Source organism: Coregonus lavaretus, assembly GCF_964263955.1.
Source record: "Coregonus lavaretus genome assembly, chromosome: 5".
Taxonomy (NCBI): Eukaryota; Metazoa; Chordata; class Actinopteri; order Salmoniformes; family Salmonidae; genus Coregonus; species Coregonus lavaretus.
Genome location: NC_139992.1, coordinates 43,170,803 through 43,183,178, shown reverse-complemented (window position 1 = coordinate 43,183,178; position 12,376 = coordinate 43,170,803). Strand labels below are relative to the sequence as shown.

The following is a 12,376-nucleotide window of genomic DNA, read 5'->3' as shown; positions in this document are numbered from 1 at the left end:
GCAAAACTGGTGGCCAACTACAAGAAACGTCTGACCTCTGTGATTGCCAACAAGGGTTTTGCCACCAAGTACTAAGTCATGTTTTGCAGAGGGGTCAAATACTTATTTCCCTCATTAAAATGCAAATCAATTTATAAAATTTTTGACATGCGTTTTTCTGGATTTTGTTGTTGTTATTCTGTCTCTCACTGTTCAAATAAACCTACCATTAGAATTATAGACTGATCATGTCTTTGTCAGTGGGCAAACGTACAAAATCAGCAGGGGATCAAATACTTTTTTCCCTCACTGTATCAATCCACATCTTATGTCATTGGAATTTCAATAACCTATCCCAAAAAATGCATCAGAAACATATGTTTTAATGACACAATCATTAATTGTTATCGAACAGGATGCATGTTTGTTGCTGCATTAATTAAGCCAGACATTATACCATTTTTCAGTGTTCAGTCTATTTAGGGAATCCTGAATTATGGTCCGAAATGGTCAAAAATCTAATGTCTACAACAAAAAATGAGGAATATGATTACAGCTAATGGCAATTTGTCAGGACAAAAAAAAGAGCATCCCAGTCATTGTGTGTGTGGAGGGCAGCCACTGTGCAGAAAATCAACTCCTTTTGGAGGAATTTCTCCTGCGACGGCTGGTGTGACTGTATTTCCTTGTCTGCTCAGATCGCTCTCCTGAGTGCAACCGCTCATGTGCCTTTAGAAGCCGTGGTAACTTGAAGACCTTTCCACACTGGTCACAGGGGTGCCCCTCCTCCGTGTGGTGGATAATGATGTGCTCCTTCAGGTGCTGATTCAGCTTGTATGTCTTCCCACACACGTCGCAGTGGTAAGGGCGTTCACCCGTGTGCAGCCGTTTGTGACTGCTCAAGCTGCTGCTCTGTTTAAAGGTCTTGTCGCATATGTCACATCTGTAAGGTTTAACAGAGGTGTGCGTAAACATGTGGGCCTTAATGAGTCCGTTGCTGCCAAACACCTTCTGGCAGACAGGGCATGGGATCTTGGGCTTGGGGCCATGGTCCCTTTGGTGTTTCTTCAGGTCAAACTCATAAACAAAAGTCTTTCCACACTGGGAACACAGGAACGGGCGGTTCCCAATGTGATAGCCCATGTGCCTCTTCAGCCCACTGGGATGAAAGAAGCGCATCCCACACTGCTCACAGATGAACGGGCGCTCCATGGTGTGCCAGCGCTCGTGGACAGACAGCTTGTATTGGGTTGGGAATCTCTTTGGACAATGAGTGCAGGGAAAGTTATTTTCACTTGCATGAGACTGGATGTGTATTCTGCAATAGAATGCTTGGGTGAAGCCCTTTCCGCAGATGGTGCATTTGTGTGGTTTCGCACCCATGTGGATGGGCTCATGCTTCTTCAGATCAGCCTTTTTCCGAAAGCACTTGTCACACTCATCACACTTAAATGGCCGTGCTTCAGAGTGATTTTTCATATGATTGGTCATGTATCCTAAGGACCTGAAGGCCCTGCCACACTCAGTGCACTTGAAAGGTTTCTCTCCTGTGTGAATGCGGAGGTGATTTTCAAGCTGAGACAGATAGACAAAACTCTTCCCACACTCCTGGCAAATGATGGATGCCTCAGGGATTTTCCTTTTCGAGGGTACCGTTATTCTTTGTGGTTTGGGCACCCGTCTCCTTCGGATAACAGCCTTCTCAAAAAGATTGGCTTCTGTTTCCTTACCCCCAATTACCACACTGCTTCCAAGACATGTGTCACCTGACCGGATCTCCTTGTCTACATCATTGTTTTGTGGAAGGGGTGGCAAGGAAGGGAGTGAGACAGAGTTACTTACAATGTGGGAGACCCACTGGTGGACACTCGCTACTTCGACCGGTGGGTTACCCGGTTGGTTCCCATCGGTGACCGTGGCAGGGATGACACTATGTGAAGGAGAGGCTTCGGTGATGAAAGTATTCATCAGTGTTACAAGCTCTTTGTGTCTCTCTGTTGGAAGCATGCTCTCTACTGTTGTTGGCCCTCCCACTGGCCTGCTAACACTTTGAGGAGTAGGTGAGACTACGTCGTTCTTTGGCAGTGCATTGTGTTCTTCACTGTCGAGCACAGAATTTTTCACCCCACCTCCGTTATCCCTGGCATTCTGCTCTTCTCCCTCCACAGTAGTTACTGCTCCAGCATTGTCCGACTCATCTGATATCATTCCCAGATCCTCCAAGTCACTGAAGGAGGCAGGGCTCATGATGCTTAGAGCGGCTTCTAATGATTCTGCTGGCTGGACAAAATCTGTCTGCATGGACTGCATTCTACAGGCTAAGCGGAAGGACAGCGAGGACAGCACACAGTCCCCTACAGAGGACGTGACAGGTACTGAGAAAAAGGGAAAAATACAAAAAAAATCTATGAGTATTTTATATTCAACCACATTCTTAATGGTTGAATTTGAAAGCCTAGTATTGCGGATGTTTAGATTAATACCACTTAAAAAATAATTCAAATTCCTGTAAATACAGCTGGTTCAAAGTTATCAATAGAGAACCATGGCAGTTTCTCAAAAAGGGAAAACTACATTGTTCTTTGTTTAGCTGTTGATAATTCCAATGTGATAATTCCACTAAACATTAACATGGAGAAGAGATAATAATTAAAGTAACCCTACCAAACTGAATCTTAGTTTGCAGGTTCTGGTGCTGGAGGAGGATCTTCAGGTGCTCAGGGTCAGACACAGACTGTCCACACTCCTCCAGGTCAGAGGGGGCAGCACTGATAATGGATGCTATCTGAGAAGGAGAGTTAGAAGCTAACATCAGCAACAAGGGGGTTTCTTAGAGCATGTGGCAGAAACAATACTATGGAATGTGTTGACACGTATATAATTGTCTAACAATGTCAACATTAGATATGATTGGTGAATTGTTCGTTATAGACTTGTTGTGTACCAGTTCATTACCTGGGAGAGATCTGGCACAGATAGCAGTCGTTCCAGTCTGAGGACCAAGCCTCCTACAAGGGCCTGCAGTGCTGTGTCATACTTGGAACCATACTGTGCATGGAACTCCTCCTACAGGGAAGGAAATAAAAAGTTAAAGTAAGTGTCTATGACATGACAAAGTGGACAGTGTGAGAGGAAATGGAGAAAGCCTGCCGAACCTGGAAGAAGTGCTTCCTCTCATAAGGGTTTTTCAGCAGGGTTTGGACCAGCGCCACAAAGTTAGCCTGCGACTCCTCCACAACTGCATCTTGCTGCTGTAACACAGATTGAGAATCATTTGATACAATGTACAGCCACTTCGGTCATCAGAATTACGTTATTAAAAAGAGGGGTATTGAGTGTATGGGTGACGGTTGTAGAAGTCATAAGACCAGGCTGAAAACAACTTTTATCTCTTACCACAACCATGTTTGTAGTTTGCAGATCTAAGGAATCAGATGGGTGACAGCAAAGCAAGACATATGGCAGAAGGCTCCCGCAACCTCACTGGAAGGTGTTAACACTTGTATGCCATTTAAACTTATCCAGTCCCCTCAGATCTGTACACTGCAGAGCTACAGGCTATTTACAAATCAGACTACTGCGCATATTTTACCCTCTTAAGTGCTGTCGCCCCAGCCTTGGTTTTTCTGGGTTAATGGTATTGACAGTCATTCTTGAATATGTTGTGTTACAGGTGTGAGTTGTTTGTTGGTATGGGGAAGAATTTCCACACTTGAGAGATAAATATTCTTACCCCCAACATATTCATCTTTTCCAGGAGACGTTGGATGTCCTGAGGGTTGGGTGGGTCCTTGCGGAACAACTCCAAGATCATCTAAAATAATGGGACAAAATTGTATATGATTTTTCTAATACACAATGTGTCAAAACCACCCCTCCCATGACCACACATCATGTCACTCACCCTTGCTCTCAGGCCCAGGATGAGTTGAGCCCTCTGTTTGTAACTCATCAACTTTGGAACAGCTTCAGTCACCACAGTTACAAACTCCTCGACCTTCCCATAGTGCATCACATTGCGTTGATTCACCACATGCCATACAAATGAATACATCAGCCGCAGGGGAGAAACCAACAGTCGCAATGACGAGAGAGGAAGTGGGGGTCCTATAGGAAGACGATAGAACAAATGTTAAGTTGTGGCTTCATCCTCTAGGTCCTTTAGCAACATATACCTCCAGCAACATGGCTAATTAGTTAGCAAACTTAATGTAGAAGGCAAGCCGAAATGCACATTAGCTTTACAATAAGCTATCCATTGAAGATAATGTAGCTAGCTAGCTAGCGCTCCGCACTGCAGTGACTTGGCTCTGTAGCCAGGTTCACATTTGTAAAATTGGTTAGATTGCTAATACATGGGTAGCAAGTGTCATAATGTAACCTACTCGTACTGGCTGTAGTCTTCTTGACTCGTTTGTCCATGCCGGAATGTTAACAAATATGTACGCTATGCAGAAATCTAACAGTGAAGGTAACTAGCATGCTAGATAGCTATCATCAACTCACTGACACATTTTTGTGTGAAAATGGCAATAACGACAGAAGGAAACGGAACCAGAACAGAGTTTTGACCAGAATATTAACAAGATTGGCAGCATAGCATCATTACCGCCACCTATCGTGCTGGAATAAGAGCCGCAAATGAATGGGTGTGCTCTGGTTTCCTGAAATTACATTTTAGGTGAAAACATGAATTTGATAATTTTTCTGTATATATATTTGGATGAGTATTAATCTGTATTTTGTGGCTTAATGAATACTTTAAATGTATTATAAAAAGTCATCGCACAGGACCATTCTGGCATACATTTGGTTTCCCTTGCTGTGAATGTTTTAAACTAAAATAGCAAAACAAGTGAATAGTGGCACACAATTGTGACTTTATTTGACTTTATCCAACATAAAATGTTGTGCATATTTTTTAGTAAAGGCATCCGGCAATCATTGACTACTCTCAAAAAGAGAAATAAGTGAGTAGCTATCCATTTACATCTTAAGTCATTGGAATTTCAATAACCTATCCCCAAAAAAAACATCACGAACAAATATGTTTTAATGACACAATCATTAATTGTTATCGAACAGGAGATATGTTTGTTTCTGCATGAATTAAGCCAGACATTATACCATTTGTCAAAGTTCAGCCTAGGGAATCCTGGATTATGGTCCAAAATTGTAAAGTTTACAACTAAAAATGAGGACATGATTACAGCTAATGGCATTGTGACAAAGTTAAACTTGTGTCAGAACAATAAAACTAGCATCCCAGTCATTGTGTGTGGAGGACAGCCACTGTGCAGAAAATCAACTCCTTTTGGAGGAATTTCTCCTGCGATGGCTGGTGTGACTGTACTTCCTTGTCTGCTCAGATCGCTCTCCTGAGTGCAACCGCTCATGCGCCTTTAGAAGCCGTGGTAACTTGAAGACCTTTCCACACTGGTCACAGGGGTGCCCCTCCTCCGTGTGGTGGATAATGATGTGCTCCTTCAGGTGCTGATTCAGCTTGTATGTCTTCCCACACATGTCGCAGTGGTAAGGGCGTTCACCCGTGTGCAGCCGTTTGTGACTGCTCAAGCTGCTGCTCTGTTTAAAGGTCTTGTCGCATATGTCACATCTGTAAGGTTTTACAGAGGTGTGCGTAAACATGTGGGCCTTAATGAGTCCGTTGCTGCCAAACACCTTCTGGCAGACAGGGCATGGGATCTTGGGCTTGGGGCCATGGTCCCTTTGGTGTTTCTTCAGGTCAAACTCATAAACAAAAGTCTTTCCACACTGGGCACACAGGAACGGGCGGTTCCCAATGTGATAGCCCATGTGCCTCTTCAGCCCACTGGGATGAAAGAAGCGCATCCCACACTGCTCACAGATGAACGGGCGCTCCATGGTGTGCCAGCGCTCGTGGACAGACAGCTTGTATTGGGTTGGGAATCTCTTCGGACAATGAGTGCAGGGAAAGTTATTTTCACTTGCATGAGACTGGATGTGTATTCTGCAATAGAAGGCTTGGCTGAAGCCCTTTCCACAGATGGTGCATTTGTGTGGTTTCGCACCCGTGTGTATGAGCTGATGCTTCTTCAGATCAGCCTTTTTCCGAAAGCACTTGTCACACTCATCACACTTAAATGGCCGTGCTTCAGAGTGATTTTTCATATGATTGGTCATGTATCCTAAGGACCTGAAGGCCCTGCCACACTCAGTGCACTTAAAAGGTTTCTCTCCTGTGTGAATGCGGAGGTGATTTTCCAGCTGAGACGGATAAACAAAACTCTTCCCACACTCCTGACAAATGATGGTTGCCTCAGGGATTTTCCTTTTCGAGGGTAGCGTTATTCTTTGTGGTTTGGGCGCCCGTCTCCTTCGGATAACAGCCTTCTCAAAAAGATTGGCTTCTGTTTCCTGACCCCCAATTACCACACTGCTTCCAAGACATGTGTCACCTGACCGGATCTCCTTGTCTACATCATTGTTTTGTGGAAGGGGTGGCAAGGAAGGGAGTGAGACAGAGTTACTTACAATGTGGGAGACCCACTGGTGGAAACTCGCTACTTCGACCTGTGGGTTACCCGGTTGGTTCCCATTGGTGACCGTGGCAGGGATGACTAATTTGACTATCTGTGAAGGAGAGGCTTTGGTGAAGGAACTACTCATCAGTGATACAAGCTGTTGGTGTTTCTCTGTTGGCAGCATACTCCTTACTGTTGGTGCCCCTTTTGATGGTGCCCCTCCCACCAGTCCGCTAACACCTTGAGGACTAGAGAAGACCACAGCGCTCTCTGGCAGTGCAGTCTCTTCTTCACTGTCACGTACTTCAGTTCTCGCCCCACCTCCGTTACCCCTGGCATCCTCTTCTCTCTCCACAGTACTATCTTCTCCAGCATGGGGCGAGTCATCTGACATCAATCCCAGATCCTCCAAGTCACTGAAGGAGGCAGGGTTCATGGCGCTTAGAGCAGCTTCTAATGATTCTGGTGGCTCGTCAAAATCTGGCTCCATTGATGGCATTCCACAGGCGAGGCGGAAGGACAGCGAAGACAGCACACAGTCACCCACAGAAGAAGTGAGAGGTACTGAGAAAGAATAAAATATATAAAACATTTAAGTACATTACATTTAAGAATATTCTGCGAATGAAAAAGACTAGGCTTTTTATTTACATTCCTGTTTAAAAAAATCATTAAATGGTTCGTAATGAACTGAAAGGTCCCGTATGCAGCTTTGTGCGCGACCTGACCAAATGTGAGTTATAGATCTGTCTTTCGCATTGTAAGCAAGTCTGACAAGTGGCATATTGGTTCTATGCGTGCTATTTCTATGCATTCCGTCCTTAAGTTTAGCTTTTGCCTTTTTTTATTTAAGGTTTTGTAAACTAAATTCATACAGCTAAAAATATGATATTTATGATTATTGAAAATATATTTCACAGCGGTTTATATTGTACAGCAATTCTCTAAACTGCATGTTATGTCACTAACTGAAACTAGGCGAACACTATAGAATTTTACCAACCAGGTAATGGCTGAGCGATTTCTACACATTGTACCTTTAATTATAGATGTCAAAAATAAAACTTGTAATGTTCTTTGTTTAGCCGTTTATAAATCTATTGTAAATACACAGGGAGGATAACATATAATGATTAAAGTAGAGACTCCAAAGCTTCCTATGGACTGTTTTCAAGCCTACCATTTTTGTTGAACTGGGTTTTATTTAGCAGGTTCTGGTGCTGGAGGAGGATCTTCAGGTGCTCAGGGTCAGACACAGACTGTCCACACTCCTCCAGGTCAGAGGGGGCAGCACTGATCATAGATGCTATCTGAGAATGAGAGGAAGAACCTAAGATCAGCAAAAGGGAGGTGGCTTAGCGTCTGAGGTAAAGACAATAATATGGCATGTGCTGACATAAATTGTTATCTAATAATGACAAAACTAGGTATGATCAGTGAACTGCTAGTTATAGACTTGTCATGTACCAGTTCATTACCTGGGAGAGATCTGGCACAGATAGCAGTTGTTCCAGTCTGAAGACCAAGCCTCCTACAAGGGCCTGCAGTGCTGTGTCATACTTGGAACCATACTGTGCATGGAACTCCTCCTACAGGGAAGGAAAGAGTGACAGTGTCTATGAGAGGAAAGCTACCTGAATGACGAGCCACTAAAAGCAAATCAGACGAAAGGGAGAGAGAGAAAGTATGTCAAACCTGAAAGAAGTGCTTCCTCTCATAAGGGTTTTTCAGAAGGGTTTGGACCAGCGCCACAAAGTTAGCCTGCGACTCCTCCACTTCCGCATCTTGCTGCTGTAACACAGAATGTGAATAATTTGATACAAGTATAACTTATCTGGTTATCTGAATTAAGCAATTAAAATGAGTAGCTGTTACACCCTTTGAATGTATGCAGGAGAGAAAAATATTCTTACCCCCGTGGACGCACTGATGTTCATCTTTCCCAGGAGACGTTGGATGGCCTGAGGGTTAGGTGGACAATCCTTGCGGAACATCTCCAAGATCATCTAAATAAGGGGAATCACGGAGATATTGAGTAAACTTGCATCTTCCCCGCCTACCTTACACACATCTAGTTTCTACTGGCATTGACACAAATGTGTCAATCAAAGCATAATCAACTACCCCTCCCAGGGGCGGCCTGTTCAATAGGGCGATATGGGCGACGCACTGCCAAACGGGAAAAGGAAGGGATTTTTTTTCTAATCAATTATATCACGGCAACAGTAGTTATCAGTGTTGTAATCTATACGTCTGATCTGCCACAGTGCCACACTGCCACTAAATGTCGAATCAGGCTAAAGTCGTGCTTCAAATGGCTCCCCCCCCTTTTGGGGCGATTTCAGTCAGGTTGAAAATCGCCCATTAGTCTCTCATAGCCTCTAATGTAAAATCTATTTTTTTCAAATTTCAGAGCCTTCAATACAATCTCTATGGGTGTCTGAGGGCTTGCACTTACGCGCTTTCGTCATACGTAACGTAACGTAACCATGAACGTAACTGAGAAAAGAGCGGATTGTGTCTTTGAAATAAGTTCCTTTTTGTCGGCGAACAAATGAAGATAAATTGGCAACGAAACAATTAGGACCTCCCAGACCAAATTTAATAATTCAACAGGTTTCTACTAAAGGCGGAAAGTCCTACACCCGAGGATTTTCCAAAAATTGGTACGAACGGAAAAATAACATTGCCACTCAACTTGATGAGGGATACAGGCTAGCTGTCCGCCGCCACAACGATGAGGTTAGTGTTGATAATCACAAGTTTACTGGAGAACTGAGACCAAGTAGAGACTTTGGACAGGGTGGATATGGTATAATAAAGGCAGTTTATTCAGAGGTAAAGATATCTGGAATCGCGTGCACGGACCCGTTCGTCAAACTCTTAGGGAGCTATAAATTAAGCCCCATTACTTACCATATCAGATAAGAGAAATTGCTGCAGCTACATATATTTTACATCCTGGCCCTACATAGTTCACTATTTGCATCACTTACCAAAATATTACATGTGGTCATATATGCTTGGAAAGTGGAGATGCCATAGAACGTCAAAAAAGTAAACATTGCTGGAGACACATTGCCGTTTTGGAGAAGACATCGCGTTTGCTAGCGAAGAGATTTGTTGTGGCAAATGAACTTGGGCTGGGAATTGCCAGGAACCTCACGATAAGATATATGCATCAGCATTGCGAGTCTCATGATTCTATACGTATTGCGATTCGATACTGTGATTTTATTGCGCACCATATGTCTGTTGCAGAGGGATCAGAAAGCCATGAGAACGAGTTTTGATCAGTCATGGAAATAAAAGTGCTGAAAACAAATTGGCTCCCAATGTGAAAAGATTGAGAACAAGCTATGAAGGAACAATAATGGTGTTTTGGTGCAGGTACAGCCAACTAGCGCTAAAATATTGCGATATTGTCAATACAGTATATCGTAAAGTATCACTATGTAACTCGATTTCTTTCACCCCAATCCCTCAAATTAACGGTAAATAACTGAATTGTTTGCCCCACATTTAGCTAAGATGATTAGCTAGCCAGCTAAAATGTTTTATTTAGTTAGCAGTCGCATCTACAATAGTTTACTGTCAATAACATGTCTCCAAAAATGACGTGGTGTCTCCAATTGTGTTGACATTTTACAATTGCGATGCGCATCCATGAGTATCCACTTTCTGTAGCTCAGCTGGTAGAGCATGGCGCTTGTAACGCCAAGGTAGTGGGTTCGATCCCCGGGACCACCCATACACAAAAATGTATGCACGCATGACTGTAAGTCGCTTTGGATAAAAGCGTCTGCTAAATGGCATATTATTATTATTATTATTATTATTATCTGAAGAGAGCCCCGAAACATTGTGTGCAGACATTTTATGCAATAAATGAAGTAGGTTGAATCTAGTAGTTCTGATCTTCTGATTGGTCCTGATGAGTTGGGCGAGGTCCCCTCCAGGCTACTGTCACTGTTGCATTGGCTCTGAGTCGGGTTCTCTGTCTTCAAATGTTCAGCCTAAGAGAGGGGATTTTTGTGTGTGTGTGTGTGTGTGTGTGTGTGTTTAACAGTGATGATGTGTGTGTGTGTGTGTGTGTGTGTGTGTGTGTGTGTTTAACAGTGATGATGTGTGTGTGTGTGTGTTTGTGTGTGTGTGTGTGTGTGTGTGTCCTCAGAGCAAGAACTCGTGAGTTGGAAGAACTGAGAGGCCTATGGCGTGGGTGTTGTCCTTGGCCACCTGCTGACAAGGCTGACAAGATAGGACCCTTTTGTCCATTGTTATTGGATAGGAACAGAACTTATAACCAGCTCCTGACCTAAATAGATCTTAGCACAACATTTTACTCAACATATCATATTCCATATTCACTATAACAAATATATTTACTACGACATTAGCAAGAACCGCCACATCCTCAGCCGGCTAATCCAGTGTGTGAAGTTTTGCGGAGTGTTTGAGTTAGCTTTGCGAGGCAAAGATGAAACTGAGGGCTCCACCAACCCTGGTAAGCCAACACTTTTGAGATCAGTCAATAAATGCTTCTGGTATTGACTTATATGCTGCCCCTGTCTTCATGTTGTTGCTGGACATATCTTTTTTAAAATGTGTGTAGGTCACCTAAATCATCAGAAAAATTGCCCCCCCTGAGAATTTTTTCAGGAGCCGCCACTGACCCCTCCCATGACCACACAACATGCCACTCACCCTTGCTCTCAAGCCCAGGATGAGTTGAGCCCTCTGTTTGTAACTCAGCAACTTTGGAACCGCTTCAGTCACCACAGTTACAAACTCCTCGACCTTCCCATAGTGCATCACATTTCGTTGATTCACCACATGCCATACAAATGAATACATCAGCCGCAGGGGAGAAACCAAGAGTCGCAAAGAGGAGAGAGGAAGAGGGGGGCCTATGGAAAGAAGAGAGAACAAAAAAATGTTAGGCTGTAGTTGCATTAAAAAAAAAACATATTTGACTACAATATCAAGGCTATAACACACAGATGAGAGTTATAGTCTTTGGCTTTACTATATTTAGCAGCAATAGCTAACTAGCAAGCTCCATTTAGAAAGAAAGCCAACATGATATGAACATGAAATGAATGTAGTTAGCTATACTAGTAAGTTACTAGTAAGAATTTGAGCTACTCCAGCTAACGTTAGCCAGGGTTAATAGCATAGACTGTAAAAAAACAAACGAAAAAACAGCTACCTAACGTTACTTTTACAAACAACCCCTACCCGTACTGGCAGTAGCTTTGACTCGTTTGTTCATGATAGAAAAGTTATCAAATGTATGTAAGGCTAATAAACAACAAATCTAACAGCATACAGCTGTTATCAACATGCAATAAAATAAATACATGTGGAAATGGCAAATACAACGGTACATCCAGAAAGTAATTAGTGTTTCGTCAGCAACACTAAAAAAGTACTTCCGGGGCACGGTTTAGGAAAAGTTCAAAATAAAAGTACCCCACGTAATTGTAGAAAAGTAATTAGCCTGTGTTTATTCATGATGTATGAACAATAATTGTCTGAACATTAACAATGATACATATTTGTCATATTTACATTTTAGTCATTTAGCAGACACTCTTATCCAGAGCGACTTACAGTTAGAGCATTCATCTTAATATAGCCAGGTGGGACCACATATCACAGTCATAGTAAGTACATTTTTCCTCACTAAAGCGGTGGGGGTCACAAAAGGCTTATAAGGGGGGATTATTTAAGTAAGGGGGGGGGGGGGGGGGGTATTCTTTAAAATACTATTTGAAGAGTTAGGGTTTAAGATGTTTTTCGGAAGATAGGCAGGGACTCTGCTGTCCTAGCTTCAGGGTGAAGCTGGTTCCACCATTGGGGTGCCAGGACAGAGAAGAGCTTGGACTAGGCTG

General features: G+C 43.1%; 2 protein-coding genes across 2 annotated transcripts; both read right to left on the bottom strand.

Moving 5' to 3' along the window:
• Positions 1 to 343: 343 nt before the first annotated feature.
• On the bottom strand, positions 344 to 4,501 carry LOC311129610 (uncharacterized protein). The gene is made up of 7 exons (XM_084161951.1): positions 4,365 to 4,501; positions 3,884 to 4,086; positions 3,713 to 3,793; positions 3,135 to 3,230; positions 2,935 to 3,045; positions 2,644 to 2,764; positions 344 to 2,354 (listed from the first exon to the last, which is right to left on the bottom strand). Exons 1-7 carry the CDS (start codon positions 4,399 to 4,401, stop codon positions 613 to 615), a joined length of 2,391 nt encoding a protein of 796 aa, XP_084018077.1. The 5' UTR covers positions 4,402 to 4,501; the 3' UTR covers positions 344 to 612.
• Positions 4,502 to 4,840: 339 nt separating this feature from the next.
• LOC311129609 (uncharacterized protein) lies at positions 4,841 to 11,917 on the bottom strand. The gene is made up of 7 exons (XM_084161950.1): positions 11,721 to 11,917; positions 11,187 to 11,389; positions 8,396 to 8,488; positions 8,178 to 8,273; positions 7,961 to 8,071; positions 7,663 to 7,792; positions 4,841 to 7,046 (listed from the first exon to the last, which is right to left on the bottom strand). Exons 1-7 carry the CDS (start codon positions 11,752 to 11,754, stop codon positions 5,284 to 5,286), a joined length of 2,430 nt encoding a protein of 809 aa, XP_084018076.1. The 5' UTR covers positions 11,755 to 11,917; the 3' UTR covers positions 4,841 to 5,283.
• Between the last annotated feature and the right edge of the window lie 459 nt (positions 11,918 to 12,376).

Bases quoted from the DNA above. Each gene is read 5' to 3' on its own strand.
- LOC311129610 (XM_084161951.1), bottom strand. From the start codon at position 4,401: ATGGACAAACGAGTCAAGAAGACTACAGCCAGTACGA. The intron at 2,765-2,934 runs GTAATGAACTGG...TCTCCTTCTCAG, and splicing joins CTGTGCCAGATCTCTCCCAG to ATAGCATCCATTATCAGTGC. The intron at 2,355-2,643 runs GTAGGGTTACTT...CCTTTTTCTCAG, and splicing joins GCAAACTAAGATTCAGTTTG to TACCTGTCACGTCCTCTGTA.
- LOC311129609 (XM_084161950.1), bottom strand. From the start codon at position 11,754: ATGAACAAACGAGTCAAAGCTACTGCCAGTACGG. The intron at 11,390-11,720 runs GTAGGGGTTGTT...TTCTTTCCATAG, and splicing joins CAAAGCTACTGCCAGTACGG to GCCCCCCTCTTCCTCTCTCC. The intron at 8,072-8,177 runs GTTTGACATACT...CCTTCCCTGTAG, and splicing joins AGAGGAAGCACTTCTTTCAG to GAGGAGTTCCATGCACAGTA.